The sequence below is a fragment of the Fusarium redolens genome (genome assembly GCF_020744475.1).
Source record: "Fusarium redolens strain MPI-CAGE-AT-0023 chromosome Unknown BKA55scaffold_4, whole genome shotgun sequence".
Classification (NCBI taxonomy): Eukaryota; Fungi; Ascomycota; class Sordariomycetes; order Hypocreales; family Nectriaceae; genus Fusarium; species Fusarium redolens.
The window spans coordinates 2,235,909-2,256,363 of NW_025763667.1; the positions used below are offsets into that span (position 1 = coordinate 2,235,909).

The 20,455-nt window shown below is 49.7% G+C and overlaps 2 protein-coding genes across 2 annotated transcripts; one reads left to right on the forward strand and one right to left on the reverse strand.

Moving 5' to 3' along the window:
• Window positions 1-4,475: 4,475 nt before the first annotated feature.
• BKA55DRAFT_503583 (dynein heavy chain, N-terminal region 1-domain-containing protein) lies at window positions 4,476-17,612 on the forward strand (the record flags this gene model as incomplete). The annotated part of the gene is made up of 3 exons (XM_046187020.1): window positions 4,476-4,776; window positions 4,827-17,128; window positions 17,184-17,612. The coding sequence occupies 3 exons, from the start codon at window positions 4,476-4,478 to the stop codon at window positions 17,610-17,612; spliced, it is 13,032 nt and encodes a 4,343-aa protein (XP_046053280.1).
• Window positions 17,613-18,014: 402 nt separating this feature from the next.
• On the reverse strand, window positions 18,015-19,722 carry BKA55DRAFT_503555 (uncharacterized protein; the record flags this gene model as incomplete). Its single annotated transcript, XM_046187017.1, has 2 exons — window positions 18,015-19,479; window positions 19,544-19,722. The coding sequence occupies 2 exons, from the start codon at window positions 19,720-19,722 to the stop codon at window positions 18,015-18,017; spliced, it is 1,644 nt and encodes a 547-aa protein (XP_046053281.1).
• Between the last annotated feature and the right edge of the window lie 733 nt (window positions 19,723-20,455).

Genomic DNA, 20,455 nt, shown 5'->3' on the forward strand with positions numbered 1-20,455 from the left:
TCCATCTGCTTGCTCTGGTTGCTGCACTGCACCCTTTCGGCTCTTTTGCCCTCCCACCTTTTCATCTTTTCTTGCGTTGCTGCTCTGTCATCGTACCAAATCTGCCATCAAATCTTTCTCCCTTCGCCCCTCCCCTGCCAATTTTATCTCCCCCCTTCGCTCAGGCCAGGCATCGTCACGCCAGGCAAGCAGGCAGACTTTTTCATCCCCATAATTTTGCACGCCTCTGCATAACCCGCAACCACGCCTCCTCCTCCCCAAGTCCAGAGCTTCATTAATCACACCCCCAAAGATCCTGGGTCCCAGGGTTTGCTTCATACACACGCTCCGCAATCTGAACTACACTGCACCGCACACCACCGCGCTCCGCTCCGTATCAGCACCTCGTGCCCGGCGAAATCAACGTCACGGCAGCATCTCTCGTCACTCTCTTACCGTCACCGCCACCGGTCACCGTCACGGCCTTCGGCTTCGGCAACGGAGGCCACAACGACACCTACCGGAGGAGCGTAAAGACGGATCGCGACAACCTCATCGAGAGCATCGTGATAGTCACGCAGCCGAGTGTGCCATCATACACTCGACTCGACCAGACCAGACTCAGCTCCCCGAGTCACGCCACGTCACGTCACGTCGTCGCCTTGCTTCGCTTTGTCGCGATCGATAAACGACAACAACACATCCGGCGTACCCATTGGCTTCACTAGTCCCCGAGACTCAATTCTTTCGCGTTTAAACATTCACGTTTACCAACCGGCCCTTCTGCCGGGGCTGACCAGGCGATATGTCGAGTCTGCGTCCAGGATCCAATAACCATACTGGCCTCAACTTTCCCCAGACCAGTCTTCGCCGTAACCCATATCCTCCAGGGCCTCATCCAGGTCAGCAGAACAAGCAATCGCCCGCGCCTCATTCTGCGTCCCCTTACCAGACTCAGGCATATCAGCCTCAGCAGACGCCAACTGGATATCCTCAGCATCTTTTCTCAAATCCTCCGCATGTCAACGGCAGCCTTTCCAATGGCTCCTCGCGTTCTTCCACTTCGCACATGCCCAGTGCGGTGCCGAACCCGCTTGATGTGTCTAATCCCCGAGGACTATCGCAGTCACGCTCTCAAATGATGTTTCCGACGTTGGGGCAGGTTGTGCCAAATCAGTTACACCATCCCCAGCAGCAACAGCAGATGCATTCCCAGCACTTGAGCCATTCTTCTCACTCCCTCAACCAGCCTCGACAAACCCTCCATCAGCACCATGCTCAGCAGTCGCCTCAGCAGCGGCCTCAATCCCAACAGACTCAGCCAACTCCAAAAATTGGCCAGCTTCAGGTTAAGCCTCAAGCGCCTTCCCCTCCCTTGACCCAACAGTCGAGTCAGCAACAGGCTCAAACGCACCAACAGCTTCAGCAACAACTCCAACAGCAGCAGCAACAGCACCATTTGCAGCAACAGCAACAATTGCAACAGCAACAGCAGCTTCAGCAGCAACAGGCGCAACAGCAACAACAACAACAGTTGCAACAACAACAGCAGCAGCAGCATCATCATCACCAGCAGCAGCAGCCGCAGCAACAAGCGCACCAGCAAGTCCATCCACAACAGCAGCAGCAGCATGCACAACAACAACAACAACAACAACAACATCAGCAGCAGCAGCAGCATCAGCAGCAAGCGCAGATTCACTCTCAACAGCCACAGCAGCAACAGCTTCGAACTCCCCAACAAGAGCAGCAGCAGCTTCAGCACCCGCAGCAACATGAACCGCCAAGATCTCAATCACATCAGCAGCCGGCACCTCGACAACAGAAGCAGCAGAAGCAACGTGATCAACAACGTGAACAGCAACGTGATCAGCAGGCACAGCAGCAGCAAATCCAACAGCAGCAGCAGGCTCAACAGGCACAGCAGCAGGCTCAGCAGCAACAAAAGCAACAGCCCCTTCCCGCCGAGCCAATTCAGCAGCAGCAGCAGCAGCAGCAGCAGACTCCGCCACAGCAACAGAAGCAAGATGCCAATGGGAGCGAGTCAATGGATATTGACACTCAAGCAAATGGGGAGGAGAGTGGAGGCCTGGACATGAAGATGCTTGCTGATCCTAACTACATCCCAACTCAGCCGTTGGGCGAAATGATGTCCCCGCCGCCAGAGGGCGGAAGTTACCCTACCCTCGAGGCGGTCCAGAAGGCTGTTCTCAGATACTGCACTTCCGTCGGCTATGCTATTGTCATTGGTCGTTCAAAGAAGACAGTGCCTGGCTTGAAGAAGGTCCTCTTTGTTTGCGATCGTGCTGGCAAGCCGCCAAGTCGTGTAAGCCCCGAGTGCCGCAAACGTAAAACATCGTCCCGCAAGTGTGATTGCCCTTTCGGCTTTTTCGCTATCGAACAGCGCACGCAGTGGACGATTCGATATCGCCCTGACCCTGCCCATCTTCAGCATAATCATGGGCCAAGTGAGAGCCCCTCGCATCACCCAGCCGCCCGGAAACTGGATAGTAGAATGGTTGCTGCGGTAAAACAGCTTAAGGAGAACGGTGAGTTACTCGACTAGAGGAACTGATTCCATACTAACTGCAATGAGCAGGTGCTGGCGTCTCGGAGACGCTGCAGATACTGCAGACCGAAAACCCGGATTGTCATCTCCTGCCACGCGATATATACAACGCTCGTGCGGCTATCAATCGCAATCCTCAGAAGGTTGCTACAGGACTGGCAGAGAACAGACCAGCCATATACAGCAAACCTCACCAGTCCCCTGAAGATCGCATTCGTGCTGAGTTGAGGCGTGAAATCGCAAAGGCTCGCGAAGAAATGCAAGAAATGGAGGAAAAGAAGGATAAAGAAATCAGCGAGCTGAAGACCAAACTGGAAGAAAAAGAAGTCATCATAAGAAAATTCGAAGAGTTCATCGACATTTGTAACGAAAGAGTTATGTTTCAACGACAGCGACTAGCAGGAAGCAACGGAAATGGGGCAAACCAACCTCAAGTCTGATCTCACCCACAGGCGCATCGGTTGGTCGAGTGGTTAGTATTGAAAGAAGTCGGGTTATGGTCGATAAGTACAAAGGCGTTATGATCGGGAATATTTGGCAAATGCTTGCACTTATGAGACTGGTTTTGCACAATGCTTGTTCAAGTTGATTTTGGGTGGCACGTTTGTTTTCTTCCTGGAGCATGGTTTAGGATTATGACGTGGCTTTTGTTTTTGCACTCGAAGTTTGTGTGCCTGAGACATTTTCACAGGAAGAAATGGTGATGATTGGAATACATATCTGTTGAGCGATCCGACCCTGAAATGCATCGATATGTGATAGTTGCCGTTGGGCTCAATATAAATCAATGCACTGGTGTAGATTACACTAACCTTTCTTGTCTTACCTGGTACATAGTTATCGATATTAACAAAGCAGTTTCAAACATCTAGCCACAACTTATACGTTAGTTGTGGATCCTAGAGGCTTGGTGGCCTCATGATTAACCGATGACAGTTGAGTTTAGAGTCTTATATTTACCTTACCTTATTTTTGGTTGAACGTGTACTCCGTTCATATCCCCGCACTCCCATCCACATGTACTCAAGGTAGCCCTGGTAAGCAAGGCCAAGTAGCGTAATTGGGAATGGACAGAACAGCGACTTCTAGCCAGTTGGAGTGTAAATGTCCATGGGTTGTGTTTGAATATTATGGTCCTTCCATGTCTTTCACATTTGTTCGTGCATATCATGCCATCAATAAGCACCCTTTAGAATGGCAGATGGTTGCTGAAGGTTTCATCTTATTTGCTGTGCAAACATGTAGCCCCTGGCTCGTGTCTTCAGTTTATGCTGGCCCTTTCTTTTGCACGTTAGGACCAATCAAGGCTCATATCTCTGGTTGGTTACATGTGGATTGGATAGGTACGGTACTGCTCCACTTCATCAATCTGCAGTGACTCCAGCGGGCTGCAACGGGCTGCAGCGCGTTTATCTCCTGTGTGAGCGATTGTTTTAGGTGGCCTGACGTCCAATGGCGTTCTGACACATCCATTTCAGCCAATTGCCGATCATGCTTGAGCATTCTCAACAGGGGTACCCCTGGATTTAGTCGCGTCTTGAACAGTAAATTCGGTAGAGCCAAAGCTGAGGTGTGAGGTGCCCTTATTATTGAAAGTCAACAACTCCTGGATGATCAACTTCATTTTAAATCACCAAACCCCAACCTGTCGTTGAAGATTTCATAGCACCTCTGCGGCTTTGTTTCACGACTATCCATAGTTGATTGTCAACTGCACGCTCCTTAGCCTTTGAGCTCATCTTTTGATTTTGCTAAAGCTTTATAATATCTGACTTGTCACCACGTTTGCGCCCAGCCCGAAGCTCGCTCGACCGCCACATACAACCTTCTTGATTGCGTCCTTTACCCATAGCCCACTGACGATTCGGAAATGATCGCGCGCCATTAAAACGCTCATATACTCTCTTCTTCCGGCCTTCTCATCATTATGGAGGTCACTTCGCCCGCTGTGCCGAGCCCTGGAACTTCCGCCAACGGCGTAACATCTTCCCCGTCCTTCCCTACCATCGAGCCGGAACGCGTTATCGAACATCTCGCCTCTGTCTGCGAGGTCGCACTTGGAGCTACACGAGATGAACTCGAACAAGTGGGAAGCTTGCTGCACAAGTCCCGCTATAGCGAGACTATTTCACGATGCACACGCTTTGCGAGCGATACTCAGAATGTGCTTTACATCCAGAAAGATTTCGCAAATTCATCTGCTGTTGAGCCTGGAGCCGACCCTTCTTGTTCGTTCATTTTATTGTTATAATAGTCATGGCTTGCTAATGTGAAGTAGCGCCCGTCTCCTACAACTACACCTTGTCAACCGAGATCTCATCTTCCCCGACAACTGTCGCTTCCCTTGTCCTCATCAAGTCACCTCAGCCTATAGACCCAGCTCGACCCCTTACATCTCAAATATTTATTACTAATTTGCCTGGTCCCGCATCTCTCAACGCTGGAGTTGGAGAACAGGGCTCAGTACTTTCTCCTTGGGAGGTACTTCATTCTCAGGTCCACCATGCCCTGGTACCCTACTTTGATGCCAACACTAAGAGCCAGCAACTGGCGAACGGGTCAAGAGGTCGAGCTGACGTTGATGCAAAGACTGGAATCCCTGTAACAAAGAAGCGACTGAACGATTTGGAACTGAGCTTGCTGCATCTCCAGCAGAACGTCGATATCCCTGAGATCTCCCTTACGTTTCATTCTATCGTCCAGAATGTCCTCGATGAGGCCGAGGCTCACAATAACCGACCATCCATCGATGGAATTCCTCAGAATCTTCTCCAGGACAGTACCTTTCTCAACCGATTGCAAGCAAACGTCAACACCTGGATCAAGTCCATCCAAGGAATTACCAAGTTGACCAAGGACCCTTCATCAAATGCGAACCAGGAGTTTAGCACCGCGAGCCAGGAAGTCAATTTCTGGTTGTCCATGGAGTCAGCTCTGGAGGGCATCGAGGGCCAGCTCCGTAGCGAGGGCGTGCTCTTGACGCTGGAGATTCTCAAGCACGCCAAGCGTTTTCAGGCCACCGTGAGTTTCACGGCTGACACTGGTTTGAAGGAGGCTATGGATAAGGTACAGAAGTATAACCAGCTTATGCGAGATTTTCCCCTCGACGAGTTGCTGTCTGCTACTTCTCTGCCGAAAGTTGGGGAAGCCATTCATCAGATCTTCAGCCACCTGAACAAGAAGTTGAGGATCTGCCCTTATCCTATCCGCAGGGCTCTTCCGCTTGTCGAGGCCATCTCTGCTGATCTCGACGATGTGCTTCATAGGCTGTTGACAGGAACTGAATTGGTTAATCTGGATTATCAGCAATTCAAAAATATCATGCAAACATGTGACCAGATTTTCCAAATTTGGGAAGAAAACGTCAAGGAGTTCACCAACGTAGCTCGTGAGGTGACCCGACGAAGGAACGAGAAGTTTATTCCCATCAAGATTGTCAAGAAGCATTCCGAACTTGAGGCGAGAATCAAGTATGTCAGCACTTTCCGCGACAACCACGAGCAGCTCCAGCGTACGATAGTCACTGTCCTTGGCCCCCAAGCAACTATTCCTGGCGTTTCCGAGACCACCGAATTCAATGGCATCATTGTCGAAGAGATTGGTAACGTCGACGCCGTGGAGGAAGTCAAACAGGCTTGGGAGGCTCTTCAGAACGTTGATCTTCTGGATGTTACAGACCAGGGCAAGGAACGATGGGTACGAGCTGAGAACCTCTACAACGAGCGTACGACCCGTGTAGAGAATTCCATCATCCGCAGACTTCGAGAGCGACTGGCTACAGCAAAGACTGCCAACGAGATGTTCCGAGTATTCTCCAAATTCAACGCCCTTTTCGTCCGCCCAAAGATTCGTGGCGCAATTCAGGAATACCAGAACCAGCTCATGGACCACGTTAAGCAAGCGATCAACGGTCTCCATGAGCGGTTCAAGCAACAGTATGGCCATTCAGAAACTCATGCTATGGCCCAACTACGCGATCTCCCTCCTGTTTCGGGTGCTATCATCTGGGCTCGTCAAATTGAGTTCCAACTTGATGGATACATGCGAAAGGTTGAAGCTGTCCTCGGCCCTGACTGGACTTTGCACGCCGAAGGCCATAAGCTTCAGGAGGAGAGTGAGCTCTTCAAGCAGAAGCTCGACACGAGCCGAATCTACGATGCCTGGCTAAATGATGTCGGACGACGTAAGATTTCAATTTCAGGACAGCTTTTCGACATTGCTCGTGTAAGATCTGCTGGTGGTATTCTCGAGCTTGCTGTGAACTTTGACCCGCAAGTCATCACTTTGTTCAAGGAGACTCGTAATCTTACTTGGCAATCGTACTCGGTTCCACATGCTGTCACGACTGTTTCCAAGGATGCGAAGCGAGTTTATCCCTATGCCGTTAGCCTAATGGAGAGTGTGAGAACACTCTCCCAGACCCTACGTCAGATTTCTGCCATGGGAGAAGAGTCTGTCCTTCTTAATGGATATCGAAATGATGTCTACAGGCTAATTGGGGAGGGTGTCCCGCTACGATGGGAATCCTTCATCAACTCACACGAGTTATTCTACTCTGAAAATAGACAGACTCGCCCCTTGCTACCTGGCGGAAACGATTTCGGTCTGGCCAAGAATACTGAGAGCAAGCATGGTATGTTTATCCGCGGATTTGCAGCAGCTGTATCGGTTCTCCAGCAAAAGGCGGTCTCTTTGAACTTCATCCATACCACTGTTGAACAAGCGTTGAAGGAACTCAACACTTGTCCCTATGACGAGGCTGCGTTCCATAGTCGCCTGGATACGATTCAATCGGCGGTGGACCAACTGAACTTAGAACAATATGTCAATTTGGACTTTTGGGTGCGAGAGCTAAACGCCAAGATTCAGTCTATCCTCCTTACGCGCCTTCAGAGTGCAGTTCACTCGTGGATCGCTGCTTTTGAGGATGATACACCCGAAGAGGAAACTCGTCGAAAGACAAATATCGATGAGACAAAGTCCGAAACCCCCACGATGAAGCGTCTTGTTCTTGAAGTGGTCATGCGCAACCAAGTAATCTATCTTGACCCTCCTTTGGAGTTTGCGCGTGCAAGCTGGTTCCTTCATCTTCATGAGTGGCTTGGAATTGTCTGCAATCTCCGCAAGATCAAGGCCACCCGTTATCAGATGAGCCTCACCACTGCTGCTCACGATGAGGCTCGGTTTACCGACTTACCAACTGAATGCGCTGGACTGCTGCAGCGTGTTTATATTTCTGTTGAAAAGAAGCTTCAGGAGATCAGCGCTTATGTTGACAAGTGGCTTCAGTTTCAGTCACTCTGGGACCTCCAGTCTGAACAAGTTTACGATGCTCTCGGCGAGCCACTCCCTCGATGGCTACAACTTTTACAGGATCTCCGCAAGAACCGCTCGACCTTTGACACCCAAGAGGTCAGCCGGGAATTTGGACATCTCACTGTTGACTATGATCAAGTGCAGACCAAGGTCAATGCGAAGTATGACCAGTGGCAACATGAGATTTTGATGAAGTTCGCCAGCCGCCTTGGCAATCGTATGCGCGACATCAATGCGGAGATTGAGAAGGCACGTAAGCATCTCGAGAGCCAAAGCTCCGACGCCTCATCAACTGCACAGGCCGTGCAATTCATCACAGTCGTTCAGAGCTGCAAACGCAACGTGAAAACATGGGCGCCCGAGATTGATATGTTTCGCCAAGGACAATCCATGCTTGTAAGACAACGATACCAGTTCCCTAATGACTGGCTTCACATTGAGCAGATAGACAGCCAATGGGAGGCATTGAAGGAAATTCTTGAGAAGAAGTCAAGAATCGTTCAAGAGCAAAGCGATGCTTTAAGGGCCAAGATCACTGCTGAGGATAAGTTGGTTAACGAGAGAATTGCCGAGATCGCCGCCCAATGGAATGAGGAGAAGCCAGTGTCTGGCACCATTCAACCTGACGTTGCTTCCGCTACCTTGTCCTCCTTCGAAGCTCGCATCTCGAAGTTGCAGGACGACGCCCAAATGGTTGTCAAGGCTAAAGAGGCACTGGATATTCCCGCCAGCATGGATACCTCTCTCGAGTCCACTCTCGAGGAGGTACGAGATTTCCAGTCTGTTTGGTCAAACCTTTCTACTATATGGGCGAGCCTCAACGAAACGCGCGATATCCTCTGGACTGCTGTTCAACCGCGAAAGATCCGTTCCAAGGTCGATGACCTTATCAAGAGTACCAAGGATATGCCCAGCAGGATGCGTCAGTATGCCGCTTTCGAACACGTTCAAGGCATTCTGCGTGGCTTCCTCAAGGTCAACCCCATTCTATCTGACCTGAAGTCTGACGCTATCCGCGAGCGCCACTGGGTCAAGATCTATAAACAGATTAAGCCTCAGAAACGATTTTCTCCTAGCTCTATGACTCTTGGTGACGTTTGGGATCTTAACTTGATTGCCACCGAAGTCATCGTCAAAGACATTATTGCCCAAGCCCAGGGTGAAATGGCCCTCGAAGAATTCCTAAAGCAAGTTCGCGAGACTTGGCAAAACTACGCACTGGAGATGGTCAACTATCAAAACAAGATCCGTCTCATTCGTGGCTGGGACGATCTTTTTGCCAAGTGCAGTGAAAACCTTAACTCACTTCAGGCCATGAAGCACTCTCCTTACTACAAAGAGTTTGAGGAAGAAGCTGTGTCTTGGGAAGACAAGCTCAACCGTGTTCATGTGCTCTTTGATGTCTGGATTGATGTCCAGCGTCAGTGGGTTTACCTCGAGGGTGTCTTCACTGGTAACGCTGATATCAAGCACCTCCTCCCTATCGAGTCTGGACGCTTCCAAAACATCAACAGCGAGTTCTTGGCTGTCATGAAGAAAGCCAACAAGTCACCATACGTATTGGAAGTTCTCAACATTCCCAACGTGCAGAAGTCATTGGAACGACTCGCTGAAATGCTTAACAAGATCCAGAAGGCTCTTGGCGAGTATCTGGAGAAGGAACGTGTTTCATTCCCACGATTCTACTTCGTGGGTGACGAAGATTTGCTCGAGATGATTGGTAACAGTAACGACACGTTACGCATTGCCAAACACTTCAAGAAAATGTTTGCGGGTCTCTCAGGACTCGTCATGGACGACGAGACTGTTATTTCTGGCTTCACCTCCAAAGAAGGCGAGGTTGTTCGGTTGAAGAAGGAGATTTCTTTGGCGAAAACCCCTAAGATCAACGACTGGTTAGCCCTCTTGGAGGGTGGCATGAAGTCTACCCTTGCTGAGCTCCTTGCCGAGGCTGTCGATCATTACACCCCTATCTTCGAATCAGAGAATATTGATCGTGATGCATTGAATGCGTTCATGGATGCCTATCCCAGTCAGATTGTAGTTCTAGCCACGCAAGTTGCCTGGACCACAGCTGTCGAGCAATCCCTATCTGCTGGTGGCAGCACATTGAAGATGCTGTTTGAACGGGAGGTCGAGGTTCTTCGTGTGCTTGCCGACACCGTCCTTGGCGAACTCGAAGTTATCCTGAGGAAAAAATGTGAACAGCTGATTACGGAATGTGTCCACCAGCGCGATACCATCGAGAAGCTTATCAACGCTAATGCTAATTCCACCGGCCACTACCTTTGGCAGCTACAAATGAGATATATATACAACCCTGATGGCGAGTTCCTGGACCGCCTTTACATCAAGATGGCCAATGCCAAACTCAACTATGGTTTCGAATACCTGGGAGTTCCTGAACGTCTTGTTCGCACCCCGCTGACTGATCGTTGTTTTCTTACTCTTACTCAAGCTTTGTGCCAACGTCTTGGTGGTTCTCCTTATGGACCCGCTGGTACGGGTAAGACAGAGTCAGTCAAGGCCCTCGGCGTGCAGCTGGGTAGATTCACCCTTGTCTTTTGTTGTGACGACACCTTCGATTTCCAAGCTATGGGCCGCATTTTCCTTGGTATTTGCCAGGTCGGTGCCTGGGGTTGTTTCGACGAGTTCAATCGTCTGGAAGAACGAATCCTCTCAGCCGTCTCTCAACAGATTCAGAACATTCAGCTGGGCCTGAAGCAAGGTGCTGAAGATGACCAGTCGCAAATTGAGTTGGTCGGCCGTCAGCTCCATGTCAACGAAAACACAGGTATCTTTATCACCATGAACCCCGGCTACGCTGGTCGTTCCAATCTGCCCGACAACTTGAAGAAGCTCTTCCGAAGTGTCGCCATGTCCAAGCCAGATAAGGAGCTCATCGCCGAAGTTATGCTTTACTCCCAGGGCTTTAACCAAGCCAAGCAACTATCCAAACACACGGTTCCCTTCTTTGACCAGTGTTCTGGAAAGCTGTCCAAGCAAGCGCATTACGATTTCGGTCTGCGTGCGCTGAAGAGTGTTCTTGTCAGTTCCGGCGGTCTAAAACGTGCTCGCCTAGGTGAGGGCAGTCTTGGTGCCGAAGAGGTCGTTGAACCTGAAATTCTTGTGCAAAGTATCCGAGAAACGATTGCACCTAAGCTTATCAAGTCTGATGTTGACATCATGATGACTATTGAAGCCAATTGCTTTCCTGGTGTGCAGTACGTTCCGGCCAACCTTGTGGAACTGGAAGATGCCATCCGTACCCTTGCTGCCGAACGTCACCTTGTAGTCAACGAGCTTTGGATGACCAAGGTTCTCCAGCTGTACCAGATTCAGAAGATCCACCACGGTGTGATGATGGTCGGTAACTCTGGCTCTGGAAAGTCCGCGGCCTGGAGACTTTTGCTTGATGCACTTCAGAAGGTCGAGGGCGTCGAGGGCGTCTCACATGTCATCGACTCCAAGGTCATGTCCAAGGAGGCTCTGTACGGAAACCTCGACTCTACCACCCGTGAGTGGACCGATGGTCTGTTCACTAGCATTCTTCGAAAGATCGTTGACAACCTCCGTGGTGAGGATTCCAAGCGACACTGGATTGTCTTTGATGGTGACGTTGATCCTGAGTGGGTTGAAAATTTGAACAGTGTTCTTGACGACAACAAGCTCCTTACGCTTCCCAACGGAGAACGTCTCAATCTACCCTCCAACGTCCGAATTATGTTCGAAGTCGAGACGCTGAAATATGCAACCCTGGCTACTGTCAGTCGTTGCGGTATGGTCTGGTTCAGTGAGGACACCGTATCACCCAACATGATGGTCGAAAACTATCTGTCCACTCTTAGCAGCGTCCCCTTCGAGGACCTGGATGAAGACAGCGTTGCCACCGGTCAGAACCCCGCTAAGACTCTGGCTGTGCAGAGCGAGTTCGCTGCCTTGCTTCGTATTTATCTAAGCGAAGAGGATCTCATTCTCCAAGCCTTGAAGCGAGCCGAGGCCTACAACCACATCATGGAGTTTACAGTCGCACGCGTTTTGACTACTCTTTTCTCACTGCTCAATAAAGCAGTTCGTGATGCAATTGAATACAATGGTCAGCATTCCGACTTCCCTCTTGAGTCTGAACAGATCGAAGCGTTCATCTCAAAGAAGCTCCTCTTGGCACTCGTTTGGGCCCTTACGGGTGATTGCCCCTTAAATGACAGAAAGGCCTTCGGCGATGAACTTTGTGCTTTGGCAAACTTTGGCTCCCCCCCTCTTGACGGCACAAGCTCACTCATCGACTTCGATGTTACTTTGCCTAAATCTGAATGGGCGCCATGGCAAAACCAGGTTCCTTCTGTCGAGGTTAACACTCACTCTATCACCCAGACCGATGTAGTCATTCCTACTCTGGATACTGTTCGCCACGAAGATGTTCTGTACTCGTGGCTTGCGGAGCACAAGCCTCTACTCCTCTGCGGCCCCCCTGGTTCCGGTAAGACAATGACTTTATTCAGTGCACTTCGGAAGCTGCCAAACATGGAGGTTGTTGGCCTGAACTTCTCAAGTGCAACCACACCTGATCTGCTCATCAAGACTTTTGAGCAATACTGCGAGTACAAGAAGACATTGAACGGTGTGATGCTTTCCCCAACCCAAATTGGTCGATGGCTTGTTGTTTTCTGTGATGAGATCAACTTGCCCGCACCAGACAAATACGGAACTCAACGCGCCATATCCTTCCTGCGTCAAATGGTAGAGCATAACGGTTTCTGGCGAACGTCCGATAAGTCCTGGGTTACACTCGATCGCATTCAGTTTGTTGGTGCTTGCAATCCTCCTACAGATGCTGGACGTACCCCAATGGGTGCTCGATTCCTCCGACACGCCCCTCTTATCATGGTTGACTATCCCGGTGAACTGTCCCTCAACCAAATCTACGGCACTTTCAATTCTGCTGTTCTCAAGATCGTTCCGTCTCTCAGGGGATACTCCGAGGCCCTTACTCATGCCATGGTTCGCTTCTATCTCGAGTCTCAGCAGAGGTTTACGCCAAAGATTCAACCCCACTATGTATACAGTCCCCGTGAGCTAACACGATGGGTTCGTGGCGTTTATGAGGCTATTCGACCGTTGGAGTCCTTATCTATTGAAGGTCTAATCCGAATCTGGGCTCACGAAGCTCTTCGTCTGTTTCAGGATCGTCTGGTCGCCGAAGACGAGCGACAGTGGACCGACGAAAGCGTGCGCCGCATTGCGCTTGAATACTTCCCCAATATCGACGAGGAGAAGGCTCTGGGAGGGCCTATTCTGTTCTCTAACTGGTTGTCCAAGAATTACGTTCCGGTTGACCGTGAACAGCTAAGAGATTTTGTCAAGGCGAGATTGAAGACTTTTTGCGAAGAGGAGGTGGATGTTCCTCTAATTCTGTTCAATGACGTCTTGGAGCATGTGCTACGCATTGATCGTGTCTTCCGACAGCCCCAGGGTCATCTTATCTTAATCGGTGTGAGTGGTAGTGGCAAAACCACCTTGTCTCGTTTCGTGGCCTGGATGAACGGCCTCAAAGTCTTCCAGATCAAGGTTCATGGCAAGTATTCTGCCGAGGATTTCGATGATGATCTTCGAGACGTTCTTCGCCGTTGTGGCTGCAAGGGCGAGAAAATTTGCTTTATCATGGATGAGTCAAACGTTTTGGATTCAGGATTCCTGGAAAGAATGAACACCCTCCTCGCCAACGCTGAAGTGCCTGGTCTCTTCGAGGGTGACGAATACGCTGCTCTTATGACAGCATGCAAGGAGGGTGCTCAGCGACAAAACCTGCACCTTGACTCTCCAGAGGAGTTGTACAAGTGGTTTACCCAGCAAATTGTGAAGAACCTACATGTCGTATTCACTATGAACCCACCCGAGGATGGCCTTTCTTCCAAGGCTGCTACCAGTCCCGCGCTGTTCAACCGTTGTGTTCTCAATTGGTTTGGTGACTGGTCTGATCAAGCCCTGTTCCAGGTCGGCCATGAGCTCACCCAATCTATTGACCTGGACCGAAGCAACTTCGAATGCCCTGACACCGTTCCTGTGGCTTACCGTGGCCTGCAGCTACCTCCATCTCATCGTGAGACAGTTGTCAATTCTATGGTCTACATTCATTACTCTTTGCAGCGGTACAATGAGAAGCTGTTCAAGCAACAAGGCAAGGTCACTTTCCTGACCCCTCGTCACTTCCTCGATTTCGTTGCCCAATACGTCAAGCTCTATAACGAGAAACGGGAAGATCTCGAGGAACAGCAGCGCCACTTAAACGTTGGCCTTGAGAAGCTCAGAGACACTGTCGACAAGGTTCGAGATCTTCGAGTGAGCTTGGCAGAGAAGAAGAAACAACTGGAGCAAAAGGATGCCGAGGCCAATGAGAAGCTGCAGCGAATGGTGGCTGATCAGCGACTGGCGGAGCAAGAAAAGACCGCATCGCTCGAGATTCAGGCTGCTTTGGATAAGCAAGAAGTTGAGGTTGCGTCGCGGAAGAAGGTTGTGCTGGAGGATCTGGCTAAGGCGGAACCTGCGGTCGAGGAAGCAAAGGCTAGCGTCAGTAACATCAAGCGTCAACACTTGACCGAAGTCAGGTCCATGGGTAATCCACCTCAAGGTGTGCGACTTGCTATGGATGCTGTGTGTACGCTTCTTGGCCACAGGATCAATGACTGGAAGGCCGTACAGGGTATCGTACGAAAGGACGATTTCATCGCTAGCATTCTCATGTTCGACAACGCCAGGCAGATGACCAAGGCTCTAAGAAACAAGATGCGTAACGATTTCCTGTCCAATCCCGAATTTACGTTTGAGAAGGTCAACCGTGCCTCGAAGGCTTGCGGACCCCTTGTTCAATGGGTTAGCGCTCAAGTCAACTACTTCGACATTCTTGATCGTGTTGGCCCTCTCAAGCTCGAAGTTGAGGAACTGGAGGAGAAAGCTCTGAATACCAAGGCTGACGCCAAGGCTGTACAGAACAAGATTGCAGACCTGGAATCTAGCATCAATAGGTACAAGACGGAATATGCTGCGCTGATTAGCGAGACACAATCCATCAAAGCTGAGATGTCCAAGGTCCAGTTTAAGGTCGATCGCAGTGTTAGGCTTCTCGATAGCTTGTCTTCGGAACGAGTTCGCTGGGAAGAGGGCAGCAAGTCTTTCGAGATCCAGATCAGCACATTGGTCGGAGATGTCCTTGTTGCTGCTGCTTTCTTGGCTTACAGCGGTCTCTATGACCAAACTTTCCGAAAGTTGATGATGGATGATTGGTTCCACCAACTTCACCTCTCTGGTATACACTACAAATCACCCAACCCTGTCACGGAATATTTGTCGACTGCAGATGAACGTCTGGGCTGGCAAGAGAACACCCTTCCCGTCGATGACCTATGCACAGAGAATGCAATTATTCTCAAGCGTTTCAACCGTTATCCTCTCATCATTGACCCCTCAGGACGAGTCACAGAGTTCCTACAAAGAGAGTGCAAGGATCGCCGCCTAACAGTGACCAGCTTCTTGGACGATACCTTTACCAAGCAACTCGAGAGTTCTCTGCGGTTCGGAAACCCCATCCTCATCCAGGATGCGGAGCATTTGGATCCCATTCTCAACCACGTCCTCAACAAGGAATACCAGAAGACAGGTGGTCGTGTCCTCATTCAACTAGGCAAGCAGGAGATCGATTTTTCGCCTGCCTTCAAGATCTATCTGTCTACTCGTGACCCATCAGCTACTTTCGCTCCTGATATTTGCAGTCGAACCACCTTTGTCAACTTTACTGTCACCCAGAGCAGTCTACAGACACAGTCCCTTAATGATGTACTTAAGTCTGAGCGTCCTGATGTTGATGAACGACGTTCGAACCTCATCAAGCTTCAGGGTGAGTTCAAGGTCCATCTGCGACAGCTGGAGAAACGATTACTTCAGGCCCTCAACGAGTCTCGTGGCAACATTCTCGATGATGACAACGTAATTGAAACTCTAGAGACTCTCAAGACTGAGGCTGCAGAAATCTCTGGCAAGATGAGTAGCACTGAAGGTGTCATGGCTGAAGTCGAGGAGATTACACAACAGTACAGTATCGTCGCACGATCCTGTAGTGCCGTCTTCGCTGTTCTTGAACAACTGCATTACCTCAACCACTTCTACCAATTCTCGCTCCAGTACTTCCTGGACATTTTCCAGTCGGTGCTCCACGGCAACAAAAATTTAGCTGGCCAGACTGACCACAACGTTCGGCGCGACGTTATCGTTAAGGATCTTTTTATTAATACGTTTAAGCGAACCGCTCTGGGTCTGCTCCAAAAGGATCGGGTGACTCTCGGGATGCTCCTCGCGCAGGCCTCGCCCTACAAGATGGACAAGTCTTTGATCGACATCATCCTCGATAACCGTGTTGAAGGTAAGGACCTATCTTCAGATCCCGATCAGAGAGATCAAGCCTTCACCCAGGCTAAGAAGATCGGCGTTCTCAAGGAAAAGCTCGACGCTGTCTCTGCTGAGGATTGGGACAAGTTCTTTACCGAGGAGTTGGCCGAGAACGCCGTGCCACAGATCTGGGATGACAAAACTGAGCTCATGGATCAAGCACTCCTGTCTCTCCTGCTCGTAAAGCTTTTCAGGATGGACCGTTTTGTTCCTGCTGCTGAACGCTTCGTCAACCAAGTTTTTGGCTCGGGCATCTTCGATATCGTCGAAGACCTCAAAGAAACAGTCACTCAAGTGTCAGCTACACTGCCAATCTCTCTCGTGTCGAGCCCTGGTTTCGATGCCAGTTACAAGGTGGATAACTTGGTGGAGAGAATGCGCGTCAAGTGCACAAACATTGCCATGGGTTCCAATGAAGGTTTGGCTAGTGCAGACAAAGCAATCAGTAACGCCGCTCAAACGGGCTCATGGGTCTTGGTAAAAAATGTTCACTTGGCTCCTACCTGGCTGCAGAGTCTGGAGAAGCGTATGGGGTCACTCAACCCTCACTCAGACTTCCGTCTGTTCCTGTCCATGGAGTCAAGCCCAAAGATCCCAGTCAACTTACTCCGGGCTTCTCGTGTTCTGATGTACGAGCAACCTGCTGGTGTCAGGGCCAACATGAAGGACTCTATGTCTTCCCTGTCCACACGAGCTACCAAGAGCCCTGTCGAGAGAACTCGTCTTTACTTGCTTCTATCCTTCTTGCATGCAGTGGTGCAAGAGAGATTGCGATACGCACCCAATCTGGGTTGGAAGGGATTCTGGGAGTTTAACGATAGTGATGTGAGTAACCCTGAGTTCAAGCACAATCGTATTATTATCAGCTAACACATTACAGTATGAATGCTCTGCTTTTATCGTTGATACTTGGGTTGACGGCGTGGCTGGTAACCGGACCAATATTGCTCCTCAGAACATTCCTTGGGAGATGCTCCGCTACATGGTGACCGAGACGTACGGTGGCAAGATCGATGATGAAGGGGACTTCAAACTGCTCTCTCAACTCGTCACATCATTCCTGACTCCTGCCGCCTACGAAGTTGACCACAAACTCGTTGACGGCCTTGTTGTGCCCTCCGGTACAAGCCTGCAGGACTTCAATGCTTGGATTCACCGCTTGCCCGAGCGTGAGCCGCCTACCTACCTTGGCCTTCCTGCCAATGCCGAGAAACTTCTCCTTGGTGGTCTTGGCCGAAGTTTGATTGGGAACGTCCGCAAGGTCACAGAACTACTCGATGAAGGCGAGCAGTTGGTAACTGAAGTGTAGGATTTGAACACCTAATAATATGCCCCAGAGTACATGAGATATGGTCTGGATGTTGACGGGAAGGACTACATGATGGCTACTCCATTTATGTCTATCTTGCAAAGGGCGCAATGGTCCTTTGACTTTTCTATTTGTTTCATTAGATGTGGCACCAAGCATGGCGTGCGGATGAGGAAGTTGCTGGTACTGAAAGATTACTGCTGATTATACCCCTGCATCACATAGACTGGGTTTGTCTGTCTTACTCTGTTGGATTGTACTATTTACACCACCGAATTCGTTTACGGCTACCTAATAAACGGAATATGTTCTGTATCGTAAATTGAATCTGGAGCCAAGAAGAAGAAACAAAGTCAAGCAAGGAAGGGGATTCTAGAGACTCTAAGCTAAATAAAAAGAAGACTATCTATAGAAGTCCATTTGGGAGTTCATGTCAAAATCACCAAATCCGTGCTGGGGAAAATTGTAGAAGTCCACCTCGCCAACACTGGTAGATTGGGTCCCTGCTGGATGTGGCAACTGGACTCGAAGCACCTCGGAGACATATTTGCGCAGCTCATCTTGCACAATAGCTTCGAAAGTCCTCTCAGCATCACCCGGATTGACCAGTTCGTTCATCCAAGTAAACTTGTTGAGAAAGTCTATCCAGAGTTGCGACTCGTCGACTTGAAGTAACTTATCTGCTCCATCAGCGGCCTGAGTGAGTAGTTTAGCATCAGAGATGACGCTATCAGTTTCAGTTGCAGTTGACTCAGCACGAATCATCCATGATAGTGTTATGAGTAGTTCTGATGGAGGAATGCCAAAGGCCGACTCGCACTGAGTATACCATTCAGGGGCACAATTCGCCCTTACCAGATGCGTCATTACTCCCCAGAGAGTGCAAAAGACACGAATATTGTACCACCAACAACGCATATCAGTACTTGGCTGTACTGGGGCATCTTGTAGAGCCACGGGGTGGTTGAGTCGGAGCTGTTCCTCGCACCACCTAAGACAGAGACTTAGGGGGGATGGACACCCGTGGCGTAGAGCGTTCATAAAAGGCTGTGTCGTGATGAATTCATTCAAGAGATGCTCAGTCATAAAATTCGGGGGGTTGGAATCGTCAAAACAATCGTCATAAATCTCGAGGGCATAATTGAGAAAAAAGAAGGCTACGAGATCGATAGACGAATACTTGCGTGAAACCTCTCGAAGTGATCCGTCGCTGCCAACCACTTGCTCGACATTACGACAGATTTGTTTGACAAATGCCGACTTGTCCGAATCTTCTTGGTGGCTTCCCACGTATGCTTTGAGCATCGACAGAACGAACGGAGAGTCTGAGATTCGAGTCGTTGGTGTTTCGGTCCATTCCCTTGCAAGAATTGCCCTGGCGCTACGAGCATTATCTGGTTTACCGGCCACACGGGCACAAGAGATGGCGAGAAACTCCCGAGTCTCAAAAAATGACTGACTGCTATTTGATAAGATCTCGTAGAGATTCGAGTATAATGCGAATGCGTTTGTGTCATCGAGCATAGCGGCACAAAAGTCAGCAGCAAGTTTGTTCGCTTCTTCAGATGACCCAGTTGCCCATGGATATGGGACGACAAGCTTTGCGGCTTTGTAATTATCTGGCGACTCGCCATACTCCACGTTTTCTGATCCGACTGCAACCATCAAAGTGTCTGGGTCGGAGCGGTCAGACAGGGGGTGTTGGTTGAAGGAGTGAGTTTCTCGGTCGAACTCGGCTCCAATATCACCATAGTCCATCGAGTCATTTATGCCACCAGGTGATAGGGAAATATGAGGAGTCTTTTTCTCATTTGCATTGTACTTCTTTATGCCCCATTTCTCGAAACGATAGCCATATTGTCGTTTGCTTTTTGGTGAAAGGATTAGTCAAAGATCAAAACACTGGGTACTGTACTTGATAGGTGAGATACCTTTGAACAATATTGAACTTTTTCTCCATGACATTCATAACGACACTCAGGGTATACTTCTTGTATAGATTGCATAGAAAAGGCTTGAACCTTTCCCAAGTCTCGTCGTTCATGCGTGTTGTAGGTCTGGGTAGCCTCTCGTCAGTCCCCCGTGAAAATGACCTTTCTCTAAACTCCATGATTCTTGTCACGTCTTCTGCGAGGAAACCGTCTCGAAAATTGAAGTCGAGCATACGTCAAGAGGTTGAGTGTTTTGTGGAATTGAGGATCGCCCGCAAATGGTGACAGGGCTGCCTGTCGCTTTTAAGGGCAGCATTTTGCACTTCCTGGCTCTTGGCAGTATATGACTGTAATTCTAGATTGCCTTGGGGAGCGCCTCATTTATAAAAGGCGTGGAATGCCGGTGCCTTTCGTATCATTTTCAGGCTCAAGTGGGTGAGTTGAGTGTATGTAATTTGCTCGGATTGTAATTTCAGGAACACAACATGCCTGTCTGATTGGTCATGGTTATGGCTGTGCATGCATTGAGCTGGCGAACCAACTTTGGCGGATGATCTCGGGGGCTTTTCTCAATAAGCAAGGCCCATATGACAAGCATACTGCAGCACAGCCTCGACTAGGCCTCTCTCACTCTCTTCTCGAAGGAAGATGGAAATTCCAAACCTCACACGTGAGGTGATGTGCTAAGATGTGCTGTAGCCCAACGGCACCCAACTCGGCACCCAATACCCAACAGCCGCTTTTTGAGGCCTGCCCTGGCATATCATAACGGAATCGAATACGTGGTTCTTGATTCTGACTTGTAGTTGGTCAATATTGGCGTGATATTGCCCCAATCTGGCCGTGGTGTTGCAAAATGCGCGTGAGCTTTGGGCGAGCTCTCATTTGCATGAACTGCCGATTTTTATTGAC